Genomic DNA, 17,627 nt, shown 5'->3' with positions numbered 1-17,627 from the left:
GGTGGTGATCCATTCGAGCTATAAAATCATAAATCAATTGAATTGGTGGTGGTTGTTGTGGTTTGGATCAGACCACGGCCAGTAACCATCTGTAGTAGTTTCATCAGTGCCATTAAACATGTCACAAAGGCTCTCTTTTTGAACCATTTCATGGTTCTGATGATGATGTGTAGATGCCCGAATAGATGAAGGGAAAAGGTCTTTGATCGTGCTCACATGTGTTGTAGTGGTCTCTCTGGGCATCTTCAGATTTATGTCTGTGCTTCCATTATTGCTCCATGAAGCTTCTGCTTCTCTCTTTATTATGCTTGCTTCATTACAATCATTGTTCTTTAATGACATTACCTTTAACTAACACACACAAATCAAATGTTAAGTTTTGGAAATTCAAACACTACTTGTTCATTGATGCACATGAAGATCGAATACGTTTTTATTTGGATTCTGAGTCATGGTTACATTTCTAAATGACATTTAAATAATACATATTTCAATATTATTTGAAGTAACAACAAAATATTTAGAAAATAGACTAAAAGTAATACTTAAAATAACCTTCCTGTATCAGAATTTTTAATTTCAGTAAGCCTGTAGAATCTAGAAATTTCCACAAGTTATTCTTAAAGATGTAGTAACTATCACATTTTAGCAGAATTCATTTGAAAACCCAAAAATAACATTGCTAGAATATATTGTATTCTTCTCTTATGGTTGGCGGTTCTACACATGCAATGGCTTGATAGTCATATGGGAATCCATTAATTAAATGTATACAGTGATTAAGAACAATTTACTTAGCAAACAAAACACCAACTGTCTTTTGACAAACATCTCATAATGTTGGATCATGAAAAGCCCAAGAATAATTTATTGCACTTCGTCTAATCCTACTAAATGTAAATGCATACATAAACTTGATAAATTCATGAACCAATTCCAAGTAAAAAATCGCATAAATTTGTATAATTATGCCATAAACCCCAAAATATAAGCTAAAGTACTGAATCCAAAAATATTTTTAAGTGCCTTCTTAACAATTTTTCATTTATAATTTTTGAGATCCATTTTACTTTTTATATTTGTAAAGTAAAACACTAAAACTAAAGGACCCAACCAAAAACTACGCCAGAAGTTTTATTAACATTCTCTATAGACATATAGTTATATACATATATATATATATATATATATATATATTATACCTCAGCGAGGAGTTTCTTGTTGTGGGCAAGAAGAGAATCATTGTCGGATTTAAGAGACTCAAACTGTTTCCTGAGTGAGTCATAGTCTCTCTCGAGTTGTCTAGTCTTCCACCTAGCTCTCCTGTTTTGGAACCAGATCGCTATCTGCCTCGGTTGCATCCCCAATGCTTTAGCTAATTGTATCTTCCTCTCTGGCTCCAGCTTATTCCCTAGCTCGAAGCTCTTCTCTAATGCCCTAACTTGCTCTAATTGTAGCCTCTTCTTCTTCTCTCCAAGTATCATATGTAACCCATCGTCTGATAGATTCTCCTCATCAACGGTTGGATGATGATCCTCTTGCACGTTCGTTAACGACATAGATCTGTTCATCATGTAGTTTCCTCCTATGTAGATAACAAATGTTAATTACGACTATAATCTATATATGAAAGGACATATATAGTAGTACCATTGAAGAGATGAGGAGGATGACAAGAAGGGAACTGATCATGGGTATTGTCTTCATGAAGTTGTTGGAACATAAAACCATGTTGAGGAAACGCCATCTCTAATCTCAATCCTTCAGTTGCATCTGCGGTTGGATTAAATATATACATACATGTATATACAAGAGAAATCCACCAAGGATTGATCACTTATATGCTTTCTATTGAAACGTGAAGTTAGAAGCTAGTGATGATGAATGCTTTGTTGTTTAAAGATTTAGAGTTCAATAACAAATGAGTTTGGAGCTTCTTGGGGATCTCTCATCATCAACCCCTCATATAAATAGAAAGAGAAAGCTAATGATGAAAGGATCATGTTAGGGGAGGTTTCTAGGACGTATCCTTTTTTATTAATTAGCTTTAGGCTTATGTAATTCATATATATTAATCCATTTCTTACATGTAATAATAATTTATTTGTTCATCAATATTTTAAAATTTATATCTGCAACATAGAGGGAATAGCATGTAAATGGTACTATTATATATTCAGGATGTTATCCCCCACCATCTTTAATCCTTTTTTTTTCAACACCACCATCTTTAATCTTTATGCCTTAAAATCCTTATAATTGTGTTTTCAGACAAGAAGCTCTTTTTTTTTTCTTTTTTGTAACATCAGTCGGAAAAAGCGCAAAAGCAAAAATGTACGTAGATCAATCTCTTCCTCCACAACCCACATGGGCTCTTATTTGCATTAAGGCCCAAATCATCTGACAACCATAAAACCTCAGTAGCAATGTATTGATTTTTGACCCCACTAGATTGAACTGGGCGTTTGAAAGCCCAAATATCAAATGAAGATCAAATGGTAAAACCTTTAAACAAAAAGGTACCGAGAACGCTTAAAAAGTTAAAAAAGTCAATTTAGTGGTAAAAATGCGTTTGGGGCGGCGTGATTGGATAAGAACTGAACCAGCGGCGTAACAAAGACGGAGAGAGAGACAGTAAACAGACAAATCTGTTTGATCATTTCTCACGATGAGTTCTTCACACCAAGCCCATCCCGAACCTGATTCCGAGTTTCCGTTGGCAGCTTCGAGTCCTTGCTCTCCGAAGCTGAAGGCTAGTCCCAAACTGAACCGATGGTCCATGGCCCGAGCTTTACGCTCCGGCGCCAAGATCGACCGTCCGATCAACGCACCTCGCCGTCAATCAACGACGGAGGAGGCTGATCGGAAGACGTCTTCGATCGATGGCGACGACGTGGCGGCGGGAAAGTCTATATATTTGGTCTCCGACGGGACAGGGTGGACGGCGGAGCACTCCGTCAACGCCGCGTTGGGCCAATTCGAGAATCGATTGGTCAATCGTGGATGTTCTGTCAATACCCATCTCTTCTCTTGGGTACTTAAACACTCAAAGTCTCATCCTTTTTATCAAAATGAGATACTCTGTTTTTATGGGATCTCTGTTTTTATGAGATACTCTGTTTTTATTCTTGGGGGACAGGTGGAGGATGAGGAGAAGCTGTTAGAGATTATAAATCAGGCGGCGAAGCAAAAGGCGATGTGTTTCTACACTTTAGCCAATCCTTCCATGTCCAAATCCGCTAAAGAAGCTTGTGATCAGTTGGGAGTGCTTTCTGTTGACATCTTGGGACCGATCATCGAAGGGATAGCGTCTCACTTGGGTGTCTCTCCGTCTGGTCTCACCCGTGGAGCTCCCGGCAGGGTCAAGACTCTTAACGATGCGTATTTCAAAAGAATCGAAGCCATTGAGTTCACCATCAAGCAAGACGATGGGACTTTGCCCGAGAACTTAGGCAAGGCTGATATCGTTCTTGTCGGTGTTTCCCGGACGGGGAAGACGCCGCTGTCTACTTATATTGCTCAGAAAGGGTATAAGGTCGCCAATGTGCCGTTTGTGATGGGTGTGGAACCGCCCAAGACGCTATTCGAAGTTGAACCGAGGAAAGTTTTTGCGTTGAAGATTGAACTTGTTGTGTTGCAAGCGATTAGGAGAACGAGAGCTAAAACGTTAGGGGTGGATACGGAAGGAGAGAACAGATACTCTGGTTTCGATCTTGTTCGGAAAGAACTTGATTTCGCTTCAAAGATCTATGCGAAAAACCCTGGATGGGCGGTCATAGGTAATAACAGTCACAACTGTTGCTTTCTGATTTTACTATTTTTTCATCATTCAATATCATCGTAGTTATTCTTTGCGGTTGCAGATGTGACGAATAAAGCGATAGAAGAAACCGCAGCTGTGATTCTGCGGCTTTACCATGACGGTAGCGACAGTAGTACTTCTGTTCCTTGTATCTCAAAACGCTTCTAAGCGATCACTCCTTTCCTTAGGTGGGTAACAGTTTGCTAGAGTTTCATCAAACTGCAACTTGTATGTGTTAGTTAATTAAGTTGACGTTTTTGAATTCCTTCACGAATTTTTCTATAGCTAATAGACATAGTAATACCGTCTACGTCAATTTTGTAAATTATTTCTATTTGATTATGAGTTTTTTGATTTTATGATTCATAGTTAATCTGTTCATCCCCATGAGTAATAGCATGCTAAGACATGACGTTTGCCACCTAGAGAAAAGGTTAAAACGTAGCGGTCAATGATGGTTGTAATTGGAAGAACATGCAAATAATGCATGTGGGATCAAATTATTGTTTGTGATAACGTCCAAAACCCAAACATTTCGTTGACAAATGTTATACACGATGCGTTAACGTCCAATAATTAAAAAAAATTCATTGACAAAGATTACATGTAAATAGCTACTTGATAAGATTAATAACAGAAATTTCATTAAATACTTGCAAGTGTTTATTATACTATTTTAAACATATGTTTATCTTTTCTGTCTTGTTTCAGACAAAAAAAAGTTTATATTTTCTGTCACCCCATAGTAGGGATGTTCACCATAAAATTGAATCAATTAAAATCAAACCAAAATATGGAAAATGATTTGGTTATAGTAATATTGAGAAAACCGAATGAAAATTATTTGTAAGAAACTGTGGTATATGAATATGATTCATTATATAAATCGATAAAACCGAATAAACTCAAGAACCGGTTAATTAAAAAATATTAATATATGTGAATTTACAATAAAATGAATAATAAATACATAATTTATTTATTAATATGATATTCTTATTTAAACCATTAATTTACATAATTTTAAATTTAAGTTAAAACATTATTTTGTTTTTATTGTTCTTATCAAATTAGATAAACATAATTTTAAATTTTAGTGATAATATTTATGCTATAATATACTTATTTAGAGAAAAAACTAAAAAACTTTCAAATCCCTAATACAATAAGTCCTTCCCCTCCCTTATTTAATAATATCGTGATATTTTAATTTTTCTTATTTTTATTTTTGATAATTAAATAAAACAGAAAGTAATCAGTTTTAATTTAGAGTACAGAATATATATTATGTTCTAATAAATTTGATTTATAATTTTATAAACTAAAATTGTTACAAAAAGAAAATTAGTTATATTTTGGCATAAAACCGAATAAATCTAAAACTGATAGTATATAAACTAAACTAAACCAAAATACATATGACATTAATATGGTACCTAATTTTTATAAATCGAAATACAAAAAAAACCAAAAAAATTAAACCAGAATTCGGATTGAACATCTCTACCCCATAGTTAACACAAAAGTTAACGTTGTGTTTCTGAGATTCTGTAAAATTAGGCAGTCATTTGGTTCTGGTGGCAGTACACATCATGCATTTGAAAGAAAAACATAAGTATTATATCTATGCCAACATACAAATAGTATATCCACAAACAAGGGATGACTTTTGTCAATTTGCCTTCATTTTAATTTCTGTGAACAATGATTTGAGCATAACAAACATCAAAAAGACACCGCAGACCGATCATAGTCAACTACATTTTGATGTTAATTTAATATCAATGTTCTAACCACAAACTCTCACAATATAACAATTTCGGTTTACATAATTCAGTATAAATACCTTCAGTCTTCATCAACAATTCATCACCAATCGAGCAAAAAAAGCTAGATAGCTAGAAGCTAAATAGAATTTTTTTAAAATGGTTGCATCGAAGCGACTAGTTGTCTCTTGCTTTCTCTTAGTGTTGTTGATAGCAGAAGCCAATGCACAAGGCTTGAAAGTAGGCTTCTACGGCAAAACATGCCCGCATGCCGAGGGTATTGTTAGAAAGGTCGTGTTCGCTGCGATGAAGAAAGCTCCTACGCTTGGTGCTCCTTTGCTTAGAATGTTCTTCCACGACTGCTTCGTTCGTGTAAGTGGCTCTTGACTTTAATATACTTCACTACGTCGCACTTTCTTAACACTGTTGGTGAAGCGATGGTCTAATGATCGTGAATCAAAAATATCAACAGGGATGTGACGGATCAATCTTGTTAGATTCATCAAACAATCAAGCCGAGAAGAATGCGGTTCCTAACCTAAGCCTTCGAGGGTTTGGCATCATAGACGATTCCAAGGCGGCTCTAGAAAAAGTGTGTCCTGGCATAGTTTCATGCTCTGATATCTTAGCCCTTATTGCTAGGGACGCAATGGTTGCAGTAAGTTACCTTCACATGATCAATCATTAGAATATCTACACTAATAAAGTTCTTTGTATTAAATATGTTACTTCTTTAGCTTGAAGGACCAACATGGGAAGTAGAAACGGGGAGAAGAGACGGTAGGGTTTCTAATATCAATGAGGTTAACTTGCCATCACCTTTTGATAACATCGCCAAGCTTATCACTGATTTCCGTACAAAGGGACTCAACGAGAAAGATTTAGTCATCCTTTCAGGTACGGACTAGTGAAATTGTTTTAGTTTGATATATGGAAAATTAATTATATGTTTTTTTATATAAAGGTGGACACACAATTGGGATGGGACATTGTCCTCTAATGACAAACCGTCTTTACAACTTCACCGGAAGAGGAGACAGCGACCCGAGTTTGGACTCAGAGTACGCAGCTAACCTCAGGAAGAAATGTAAGCCGACCGATACAACGACGGCTCTAGAGATGGATCCAGGAAGTTTCAAGACATTCGACGTGAGCTACTTCAAGCTAGTGGCAAAGAGAAGAGGGCTTTTCCAGTCGGATGCTGCTCTGTTGGACAACTCAAAGACTAGGGCTTATGTCTTGCAGCAGGCACGTGGGTCAACCTTCTTTCATGACTTTGGTGTCTCAATGGTGAAAATGGGTCGGATCGGGGTTCTTACTGGTCGTGCCGGGGAGATTCGTAAAATGTGTCGCGTTCCTAATTAAAGAGATTATAAAAGAATGAAAACATATATCTAGCCGAGTTTGATTCTTGTTGTGGTTTGCTTCTATATGTGATTGTTGGGAATATGCTGTATTTAATTTGTCTTTTTTTTTTGAACTTTTATTTAATTTGTCAGACAAATAAGCCTTGTAAGTTGTACCTTTTTTAAAAAGGAAATTGGATTGTTCTGAATAAAAATCGTTTATCTAAGTTATCATTTCCATCGTGCATGTAGGTTCCTCGACGTATAGTCTTCGATAATACATAAGTTTATTAGAAATATTTCTGTTTAAAAAGAAAAAGTTTCAGTGAGTTTTTTTTTTTGAAAGATAAAAAGTTTCGGTGAGTTGCATGAACATTGAATTGATAAGCTTTATATCCATGTGTTTTTTGCTTGCAAAAGTACATGACAAATTTTTTAAGAAGTTGAGATCAAATTTTGAATTTTAAAGAATATTGTTTCTGAAACTCATTATGAGTAATGTAGGGAACAATTCATATCTCAACATAATTTTACCCGTAGTGCATTTTTTTCGCAGCTTTGTGTTAGTGTATATTTTATAATAAATTCAATAAAACTACATGAACTATCAAAAATCGTGTTTATATATATATCAACCATTAAAAGTGTTTGCGAACTGTTAGTTAATAAAAAATGTCGTTGGATAAATTCATGTTTCAAAGTCTAAAATGTTTTTTATTTATTTTAAAGCTATCTTTTAAAAAAATTGAACGGTGTTCAACTATCAACCAGATAATAAAATGTGTAACAAGAACATTATCAGATGAACCACAAATATATCGGGAAATCGGCCAAAAAAAATACGAACTTTGCAGGAATTGCCAAAACAAATCTGGACATATTGGCTGGCCAATAAAATCCTGAACTTTCATTGACTTTTTCAGTTTATTAAGAATGTTACGATTGACTTACTAGATTAGCATACCGTTAATAGAGATAACAGATAATTTAGATGACGTTAAAACGTCGTTAGACAAAGAGATGAAACGACGTAGTTTCAATTAGAAATGTTATTAAAAAAATGTGCTTCCATTAAGGATCGAACCCGTGCACTGGTGTTTAATGGAACAGGTTTTTGCCACTCAGCTAGTGGACTTTACAATAGATTGACGAACAAAGTTCTTTATATTGGCTTCGAAAAATAAAATTTTATTTTTTATTTAAGAAAATAAAAATCTTAAAAAGTTTTCAATTTTTTTTAAAAAAAAATTCAAAATCTAGCTTTAAAAATTGATATATTTTTAAAAAATCGATTTTTTTAAAATGAAAATTTGGGAAGATTTAAATCGAATTTTTTTTTAAAAAACATTGAAAACTTTGGAAGACTTTTATTTTTTTTTTAGGAAATCAATTTTTTTAAAAAAAAAATGAAAATTTGGGAAGATTTAAATCAAAATTTTTTTTTTTTTAAATGAAAATTGTGGAAGATTTTTATTTTGAAGAAAAAAATAATTCTTTTTTTCTTTAAAAAATAAAAATCTTCCAAAGTTTTCAATTTTTTTAATTTTTTTTTCAAAATCTAGCTTAAAAACAATTTTTTTTAAAAAAAATCGAAATTTAAAGAAAAAATAAAGATTTTGGAAGATTTAAATAGAAATTTTTTAAAATCGAAATCCTTTTAATTAAATAAAACGATGTCGTCTTGAGATTTTGTCTTAAACAAAACATCCAGATCTTTTAATCAATAAAGAGAAATAAGTAGAGTAGTATTCCAAAAAGTTCACCAGCCCAATGGCAAAAACCTCTACCTACAACCCCGAGGGCATGGGTTTGAGTCCAACCAAAAACAATTTTAATTATACTAAACGACGTCGTTTTGAGATTTTGTCTTAACAAAGATCTACATGAAACGACGTCATTTCGTTAAACGACAATAATTAACGGTGAGTTAACACTATCATAACTCTCTGTTAACGGTGTGCTAATCTGGTCAGTCAATCGTAATTTTCTTAATAAACTGAAAAAGTCAATGAAAGTTCAGTGTTTTATTGGCCAGGCTCGAGTACAGGTTTATTTTGGCAATTCCTACAAAGTTCGTGATTTTTCTGGCCGATTTCCCTTAATATATCAGATGAATATTTATGGTATTAAAATTTATTTTCAAAAATATTTAATCTCTCATGACTTCACTTCATCTGTTTTGTCACTCTTTAGATTGCTGAAAGCAGGAAGCTGGTCTCATCTATAAAAGACAGCACTCCTAACTTGGACGATGGAAAACCTTCTGCTGCCGATGAAGACTATGCTTCTTCTGTGAATGCAAATACTGATGAGGACGGAAAGGGTAGTGCTAGCCCAAGCAATTATGGCAAGTCATCTTTGAACAAAGAACCAGAAGCTAAGACTTCACCTCTCGGTACCGCACCCCTGGAGAAGAAGCAAACTAAGCTCAGTCTCTGTGAAATCTTCTTCCCTGGAAACCTCTCCTGAGAAAGACAAACCGTCCAGTGTAGCTAATAATGGGAAACCTTGGTCTAGCGTAGTAGTCTCCAGTGTAGGAGTCAACAGCAAAGCATTAGGCCAAGAACCGGTTTGAAAGGCAGTCCCCACCCACTACTCCAAAATCAGAGCCAGGCAAGATACAAAGGCAGCAAACGGAGTTATCATATCAACTACATGGATAATCCATGATGGATTCATAGGGTTTTGGTTTGAGTGAACCATACTATTGCATGATGAAAGCTTAAAGACGTGTGTTTCTAGTCATTAAAGCATGTTATGTTCCTGATTTGTTTGTATATATACATAACTCTGAATCAGTAATTTCAAACATAAACAAACACTGTTGTTTGAGTTTGTTTTATGAATGAGGCTTAGCTAAGACTTTCTGCTGTTTGAGTTTGTTTTATGAATGAAATGAAGGTTTGTTCAAAAAAAAAAAACAAACACTGTTAATTATATTTAACTCAACATGAAAGCATAAATTAGATAATCAGATTAGTTTTATTTAACTCAGATAATCAGATAATCAACATAAAGCGTAAATTAGATAATCAGGTACGTCTGATCTCAGCTAATGTGTCTTAATCCATGATAACCTTTGTTATTGAAAAAGTTTACTTATCATGGATTCAACCATTCTATTAATATCTAATGTTATTAGGATGTAATTTTCTTTATTTATACTCATAAACAACTTTAGAATATCTTGTGTACCCATAAGATTTTCAAAATCTATGTAATAAAATACACACATATAAAACGATTTAAGAACGGTCGATACAAAAGAATGGAAACCAAAATTTGATCATCACTTGCACTCTGATGAGTATGCAAACTATTCCTTGGAGACTCTGAACGTTGGTAACTGGTAAACCTCAATGTAAAGCTGCATTACAGAGAGAGCTCGGTTTTGTTAGACCAGATGTTCCTCTGATCGTTTTAATTGGAAGATTGGATCACCAGAAAGGTGTTGATCTGATAACTGAGGCGGTTCCGTGGATGATGAGTCAGGATGTTCAGCTGGTTATGTTAGGCACAGGGAGACCTGATTTTGAAGAAGTCCTCAGACAAATGGAGCACCAGTACAGGGACAAAGCATGGTTCTCGGTTAAAACAGCTCACAGGATAACAGCTGGTGCAGACGTTCTGCTGATGCCTTCTAGATTCGAACCGTGCGGTCTAAACCAGCTCTACGCGGTGAACTATGGAACCGTTCCGGTGGTCCATGCGGTGGGAGGGTTGAGGGATACGGTTCAGCAGTTTGACCCGTATAGTGAAACGGGTCTTGGATGGACGTTTTATAGCGCGGAAGCAGGTAAGTTTATTCATGCTTTAGGGAACTGTTTGTTGACGTATAGAGAGTATAAGGAGAGTTGGGAAGGGCTTCAGAGAAGAGGAATGACACAAGATTTGAGTTGGGATAATGCTGCTGAGAAGTATGAAGAAGTTCTTGTTGCTGCCAAGTATCAATGGTGAGGTTAATAAAATAAAAGTTCTTTTTTTGTCTTATACTGTTGTTTATAAAGGAATCTATCTTTTGGAATTGTTAAGATGCATAGTTGTGTAGCTGCTATGTAAGCTCCTTGTGGTTAAGTATCAATGGTGAGGTTAATACATAAAAAGTTATTTTTTCTTTTACTGTCTGTAAACTGTCTTTTGGAATTGTAAAGAAGCATAGTTCTGTAGATTTGGTGAAAAAACTATGTTGGAGCTTGGCAAATTAGCATGCTTTGTAAGCTCCTTGTGGTAAAGGGTCAGCTTTTTAAAAAAGTTTGCGCTCTCTCTAAGGTAACACTAAAGTGATAGACTTGGCAAAGTGAAACAATGGTTACAAGTGAAAACAGTACTTTATAATATCAAGATGGGAATAAAACAGGTGAGGAATTTCTAGAGATTTTGCCACCATTGAAATCAATGTTGTTGAGCTTGTGTTGACACCATTTGAGGTGAGAAGATGAGACTAAAGACATTTGTAAAACTCTAGACACAAGCTTTAACTCTATCTTTATAAATGTTAGCAACATAGAGTTTTCATCATTCTCAGTTTCATCTTCTTCCATGTAATGAGATTTCTTCTTCTTAAACCAAGTCTTCTTCTTTTTCTTCCCTTGCACCTCCTTCAACGATTGTTCCTTCTTCATAAATCCAAATATTTTGGAATTTTCTTAGTAATTTTAAAAAAAAAATTTGGGAAAAGTTAAAGACTAGGAAGATTTACCTTTTGGAGTAAATTTTTTAGGCTAAGAAAAAGTTTAATGTCTCTAGGATCTTCCACTTCCATAAGAGGAGAGTTGACGAGTGAAGTTTTAAGTCTTTCCCAAACAAACGGTCTCTTGATGTCTGCTCTCACAAAGTCATAGAAGACTGTAATACATCTCTCTATTGCTTTCAGCACTTGTTTCTCATTTCTTTCTCTTCCTTCACCTTCATGTGGTCCCTTTCTTTTATATCCTTAAAATTCCAAAACATTGACCAAAAAAGCTATTTAAGTTTAGTTAAAATAAAATTCTAATTTTTCATATAACTTAAATAGTTTTATATAGTCTAGGATGTAATGTGAAATTATACGACGAATTCAAAAAAAATGAATCGAACATTTTAATCATTGTCATTTCTTTGAATACTGGACGCACACTTTTTTTGGTTAACATATATTAGTTGACAATTCTTCAAGATAAGGTTGGGTGTTCTTGTGAGTTGTGTGACATATCTACCAACTTATACGTCAAAGGATTATGTCGACACATTTCTGAACCGAAGTTTGACTATCACAAATGCAAATAACAATTCCATATTGTATGATATTAAATTTATTTACATTTATTTTAAAAACTAATTGATAGATTCTTCGCATCTAAAATGAAAGCTACTTGAAATTTTAAAACGTTTCTTAAGGAGCTTAGTCATTACTCTTTGATTGTCAAGGAACCTGTTAAAACTCATATTTTGACCGCAACTTATTGTAGAATAATCTTATTAATAATAATAAAAATGAGATTATGGTTCCTATGATTCTAACCAACGTAATTAAAAACTATATAGTATGAACTCTCAATTCATACACGATGTAACCCACCAAGAAAAGTAATACATATATATAAGTTTATAGAAAATTCTTAGTATTATTAATAGGGATATGATGTGAATGTTTATGATAAATTAAAAAAAAATGAATCAGTTACCTGAAAGTCTTGGGACTTGAAAGAAGCTCGTGAGATCAAACCTTCTTTGAACAAAGCTCAATACCCTTTTCCCTTCACACCTTTCATCTTCCAAGAATCTCTCTAACAAAACCTGAAACTTCTGAAATTCTTTAGAGATATCATCGTCATATGACCCACCTTCTGAATCAGAGGCTTTCAATCTATCTCCCACTTTTATGTACTGATGCTGGAGAGCTTCCCATGATAAACATGATTGAGCAAGATAAACTAGCTCAAGATCCTTCTCAATGCTTTGTTTTAGCCTCTTCTCTGCCTTTATTCCCCATACGCTCAAGGTACTTGCCGTTTCTTGGTTCATCATCACACCTTATAGGAATGAAACAAAAATGGATTTTAACATCAGTGACAATAATTATGATATGATATAAACTGTAAATAAAAAAGACTTACTTAGTGCATAGGTTCTATCGCGGCTGAGGATGTCGTACCATTTCATTCTTTCGCAGTATTGATTGTATACTTCATTGGTTTCATCATCTTCATCTTGATGAGTTAGATTCTCCATCACAGTCGAATCTTGTAGCTGTGAATCAAAGCTTGAAATAGAGAAAGGAGAGGGTTGATCTCTATCACTAGCTTCTAGAGAAGATAGATCACTCTCCACGTCTGAGTTAACAATATCTTTTTCATCATCATCATCAGCATCATCTTTGGCTAAAGGACATTTACTTTCTTGATCCATTGGCAAAGTCTTAAGTTCGAAGTCAAGATTATTCTCCACGTTCACGACATCAAAAAAGTCAATAGTGTCTTCTTCTTCTTCCCCCTTGCTTTCCTTAGCATCAAGATGATGAACAACACCATCTTCTTGATCAAGTTGAGAGCACAAATCTTCATCTTCAAGAATCTTGCCTTCCTGGAGAATTAGAAGAACCTTTAACTGACTATCAACTTGATCTTTAAACGAAAAGCTAAAGGAAGGAGCAGGATTATGAATTCTCCTAGAAAGTTCCAAATTAGCATGGGTGTTCTTGATCTCTTGCATAGACACAACATTATAAGTAACCTCCCTTCTACTCAGAATAACTCGAAGAAAACGATTAAATAGCTTAGAGAACGTGACCAAGAAGGATAAAAAGGAGTTGTAAGACGATTGAAAGTATGGGACCAGCCATAAAAAGAAGAGAGTGAGCCATAGAAGAAGTTGGCAAAGAAAGAGAACAAGAGGGTGCATGTATAATTTCATGTAAGACCATTTCAGGAAACCATCTTGAATCACTATGGATTCGATGATTAGCCAACATGATGAGAGTAAAGCCATGAAAATTCAGAGGGAGGGGGAAGGGGAGAGAGAGAAAAAGGCACTCAAGAGAGAGAGTGTCTTTATAAAGAAGAAAAAGAAGGTGACGACTGACAATGAAGAAGAAGCTGCCTAGAAAGAGCCTTGTTGGAATTTTTTTGCCTCAGACTAATTATTAATAAATAAAGTTGTTCAAAGGTCAAGTCATCTTTGAGTGTTTCTTCCTTATTGATGCAATTTTTGGTTATAAACATGTTGGGAAAATATACAATTTTAATTATAACTAAAACCAATTTGTAACTAACGTTGGATTATTGTTAACTAAAACCTAGTATAAGCTCCAATTGCATTTCCAAAACTACAAGAGCCAACTTGACCCCCTCCCCCTAGGCCATAGTATCAACGGTCTAGTAACACCCTTGTATCAATCATTGACCATAGAACCATATAAGTTAGCAGAACCTAGGGACACAAAAAGTCACTTAAGTGTAACTCTGCAGATATTCAAACAAATCCAGGAATGAAACAGTTTAAAGTACAAGAAAAAGAAGCTCTATCACTTCTGAAGATCCATAATAAAGTCACATAGAAACAAAACACATAAAGTTTATAAATTATACTATAAATGTTATTGGTTTTCCCACCTAAACGTCTATTTAACCAAATAAAAGAACAATCACACTTTTAACAAAAACCTAAAACATGGAAACTCCCATTCTCCCAGTTCAGTCTTTAACATAATCCGAAATTTATATAAAGTAGAAAACAGAGTATATGGATCAACCATAGTAAGGAGGATGACCAGAAGAAGGTGAAGCTCCTGTGGGATCAGCTGGTGAGTACATATATGAACTTCCCGCGTATTGAGTCTGCACCTGCCCATTGTGCCAACCATCTGTTGGCCCACTAGCTGCAGCCACTCCTGGAACTTTTTGCCCCACCAGTTGGCTTAGATCAGGAAGTGTGTAGTCTCTGCTTTTGTCGCTAAATGCCTGAAGAAAGAAGACGAAAATCATTAGTCGAAAACTAAAAAGTTGATTTCAGATAGCAATGTTGAAGAAAAAAGCATACGGTTCTTGCACGCATAAGTTATTATACTCTTTCCCCACACTTTTTGTTTGGGTACACAAAGCAACTGATCTTATGTACCTTAACATTGAGATCAGTATGACGAGAGTATGTTAGTCGAAGCTTACAGTAGCCACCGTCATATATGCAGTGTCCTTCCAGTGCTTCTTTCGCTATTGTCGCCGTTGGTATGTCTACAGAAGATGATTCTTAGCATACACATAAAGATGATTCGCCATATAACCGAAACTAAGTATAGTAGAATCATATATTTATTCAGATCATATCAAGGTCATGTACCAGAGTATTGAATTAAGGCTTGCGTTGAACCATTTTTCTCAAATATTGCAATCTTCTGCACAGTTCCATACGCGGAAAACACCTAGGAGAAGCAAAAGGAAATAATTAATGACATGTTGAGATATGAAAGCATACTGAGTTGCAGAAACGTGCATACTGTTGTTCCTCACCGTGTGAAGAACATCAACGGTGACAGCGTACTGCATGTTCTCAATCAACGCAAGCAGGACGTTGCTCTGAGTTTCTACCCTCTTTCCATCAGCACCCAAAGCAGGCTGAATCCAGACGATAAGTAACAGTAATACAACGCATTCGAGACAGATTAGATAAAAGGAAAAGATTTACCTGCATAGAACCATCCATAGCGGTTTGATTCACAGGAAGGTATGGATCTGTGTAGTCCCTGAGTAGGTAGGAGAATCAAATCACATGAATCAACTATTCAAACAAAAGGCTTCCAACAGTAGGAGCAGGAGAGGCACATTTGCGAGGACTCAAAATTCTTACCTGCTGCGGTGGGACTGAAACTTGATATTTAGATCAGTATGAGCTGAATAAGACATTCGCAAATTGCAAGAACCTACATGTTCTGGAAGCAGATATCTGAATTTAACCCAAAAAAGGGGAATAAACCATCAACAGAGCTTTATCTTAAGGCGGGAAAGCAAGGGAATGAAGAAATTGAGCATACTTTGGTATACTTCTGCCATCCAGCGCAGTCCTTGCCGCTAAAGCAGTGTCCACATCAGTAAACTGAACTAGTGCCTGGCAGGTTATGACGGAGTTTAAACATCATTACGTTTTCTCAATAAGGCAAGACCTTGGAAACCAAAATCGATGTATCACCTGGAAACCAGCAGCTTTCTCAAAAGTGGCAATTTTGTGCACAAAGCCATAAGCAGAAAACACCTGGAACCAGAGTTTGGACTAGATATGAGTCATAACCATAATACAGTGGAGTAAACGGATAACAACAAAAGGGAAACCAATTCACACCAAAAAAAAGGAAAAAAAAGGGAACCAAATCGAAAGTAAGAAACTAAAACGTCTCCGGGTTGGGAAACTAAAAAAAAAAAAAGAGAAGCGCAGATAAGTACAGAGTGACACCTGTCCATGAGAATGACGAACACGAAACTATTATCCAAAGTCTCTCCAGAAAGATTTTAATATCTGTGATTCGAGCATTTTCATTAATGTTTGGTTGATATACTGTAATTACAATAGTATGTCTAAGTAAAAAAAAACTCAAAGAAATTTGCTTAATACCAAGTTAAAATCTTTTCATATATTCATCTGCTCTGCTCGTAGGTATAATGTAATGCCTCAACCCATGTATATAAGCATCAATCTCAATTTTTTCCCATACACATTAAAAGAAAGTAAAAAAAGCAAAAAAAAAATCACTGAAAGAAGCTCATATAAGATAAGACAGACAACAATAGTGCTAGGTAGGGCAGAATCAAGCTCAAATATTCACATACCAGATGGATGACATCGATGCTGACATGGTGAGATTCGACTCCTTCGAAGGTAACCAAGAGGACATTTCCAGGGACCTCTCCGGGACTCTGATTGTTGACAATCTCATGACGATTAGAGTACTGTATATAAACAGTTTTCCCTCGAATCTGTGCAGGCTCTGAAGACGAAGCATAGTACGATACCATTGATATAGCCTGATTCACTTCAGCCTGCATTTTAAATCAACTTTACACTTTCACTCTTCCAAAAGCAGTTCCAATTTCTCCTTTTTCTTTATAATCAATTACTAGTAACAATCTGATCTGATCGAAGAGAATAAAATTAAGTAAAAAAAAATTACGAATTCGACGAAGGCTTGGTTGCGATTGGCGCCGACATTGGTCTTGGTGTTGACGATCTTTCCGAATCGTTTGCATAGGTCGATGAGCTCCTCTTCCACGCATTCCCACGGTAGATTCCTCAGGTGCACCACCTTCGACGGCGTCTGCGTGTACCTGAACTGTGATGAGCTCGACATCTCTCTCTCTCTCCCTCCGGTGATCACGCAGAGCAAGCCTACGCCCCCTCGATTCTCTCTCTCTCTCTCTCTCTCAGCTTAATTGTGATCGGAATCTATACGGAAGCTCAAAAAAATATATCAGGGGCCTATTTGCAAACTCAAATTCATTAACTAATGTGAAACGTGGCACGCTTTATTGTGCTTTACCACTGATTTTTTTTGAGGCAAAATTAGAAATTGCGAAAAGGAGAAATACCTAGTAAAAAAAAAGCTAAGGGGTAATAAAATAAAAATATATTTTAAAAATTGAAAATATTTTTTTTATAGTAGTTTCAAATATTATTTTCGAATTTCAAAAATAATATTAAAATTTTGGGGTTGGTTTAAATTTTTTCTTTAAAAACTAATTATAAAAATTT

The 17,627-nt window shown here is 35.2% G+C and overlaps 5 protein-coding genes and 1 pseudogene across 7 annotated transcripts; 3 read left to right on the top strand and 3 right to left on the bottom strand.

Moving 5' to 3' along the window:
- Positions 1-33: 33 nt before the first annotated feature.
- LOC108805603 (homeobox-leucine zipper protein ATHB-20-like) lies at positions 34-1,895 on the bottom strand. Its single transcript, XM_018577526.2, has 3 exons — positions 1,651-1,895; positions 1,203-1,585; positions 34-345 (listed from the first exon to the last, which is right to left on the bottom strand). Exons 1-3 carry the CDS (start codon positions 1,796-1,798, stop codon positions 34-36), a joined length of 843 nt encoding a protein of 280 aa, XP_018433028.1. The 5' UTR covers positions 1,799-1,895.
- Positions 1,896-2,540: 645 nt separating this feature from the next.
- LOC130495896 (pyruvate, phosphate dikinase regulatory protein 2-like) lies at positions 2,541-4,175 on the top strand. The gene is made up of 3 exons (XM_056987482.1): positions 2,541-3,034; positions 3,140-3,779; positions 3,864-4,175. Exons 1-3 carry the CDS (start codon positions 2,669-2,671, stop codon positions 3,968-3,970), a joined length of 1,113 nt encoding a protein of 370 aa, XP_056843462.1. The 5' UTR covers positions 2,541-2,668; the 3' UTR covers positions 3,971-4,175.
- Positions 4,176-5,606: 1,431 nt separating this feature from the next.
- On the top strand, positions 5,607-7,035 carry LOC108808176 (peroxidase 27). Its single transcript, XM_056987555.1, has 4 exons — positions 5,607-5,940; positions 6,041-6,226; positions 6,306-6,465; positions 6,533-7,035. The coding sequence occupies exons 1-4, from the start codon at positions 5,728-5,730 to the stop codon at positions 6,931-6,933; spliced, it is 960 nt and encodes a 319-aa protein (XP_056843535.1). The 5' UTR covers positions 5,607-5,727; the 3' UTR covers positions 6,934-7,035.
- A 2,774-nt stretch (positions 7,036-9,809) lies between these two features.
- On the top strand, positions 9,810-10,871 carry LOC130496923 (starch synthase 2, chloroplastic/amyloplastic-like; annotated as a pseudogene).
- A 308-nt stretch (positions 10,872-11,179) lies between these two features.
- LOC130496710 (uncharacterized) lies at positions 11,180-14,264 on the bottom strand. Of its 2 annotated transcripts, none has more exons than XM_056989021.1 (4): positions 13,010-14,264; positions 12,578-12,925; positions 11,614-11,846; positions 11,180-11,530 (listed from the first exon to the last, which is right to left on the bottom strand). In XM_056989021.1, the coding sequence occupies exons 1-4, from the start codon at positions 13,878-13,880 to the stop codon at positions 11,252-11,254; spliced, it is 1,731 nt and encodes a 576-aa protein (XP_056845001.1). In that variant the 5' UTR covers positions 13,881-14,264; the 3' UTR covers positions 11,180-11,251. The 2 variants fall into 2 exon arrangements, with proteins under 2 accessions (XP_056845001.1, XP_056845002.1); XM_056989022.1 differs by having other exon boundaries at positions 11,180-11,527.
- A 131-nt stretch (positions 14,265-14,395) lies between these two features.
- On the bottom strand, positions 14,396-17,347 carry LOC130494313 (polypyrimidine tract-binding protein homolog 1-like). 2 transcript variants are annotated; one of them, XM_056989023.1, is made up of 10 exons: positions 17,050-17,345; positions 16,709-16,918; positions 16,074-16,136; positions 15,919-15,992; positions 15,735-15,830; positions 15,573-15,630; positions 15,398-15,502; positions 15,228-15,309; positions 15,009-15,121; positions 14,396-14,851 (listed from the first exon to the last, which is right to left on the bottom strand). In XM_056989023.1, the coding sequence occupies exons 1-10, from the start codon at positions 17,224-17,226 to the stop codon at positions 14,639-14,641; spliced, it is 1,191 nt and encodes a 396-aa protein (XP_056845003.1). In that variant the 5' UTR covers positions 17,227-17,345; the 3' UTR covers positions 14,396-14,638. The 2 variants fall into 2 exon arrangements, with proteins under 2 accessions (XP_056845003.1, XP_056845004.1); XM_056989024.1 differs by having other exon boundaries at positions 14,709-14,851; positions 15,056-15,121; positions 17,050-17,347.
- Between the last annotated feature and the right edge of the window lie 280 nt (positions 17,348-17,627).

This window comes from Raphanus sativus, chromosome 6 (genome assembly GCF_000801105.2).
Source record: "Raphanus sativus cultivar WK10039 chromosome 6, ASM80110v3, whole genome shotgun sequence".
NCBI classification, from domain to species: Eukaryota; Viridiplantae; Streptophyta; class Magnoliopsida; order Brassicales; family Brassicaceae; genus Raphanus; species Raphanus sativus.
This window is presented reverse-complemented; position numbering and strand designations above follow the sequence as displayed.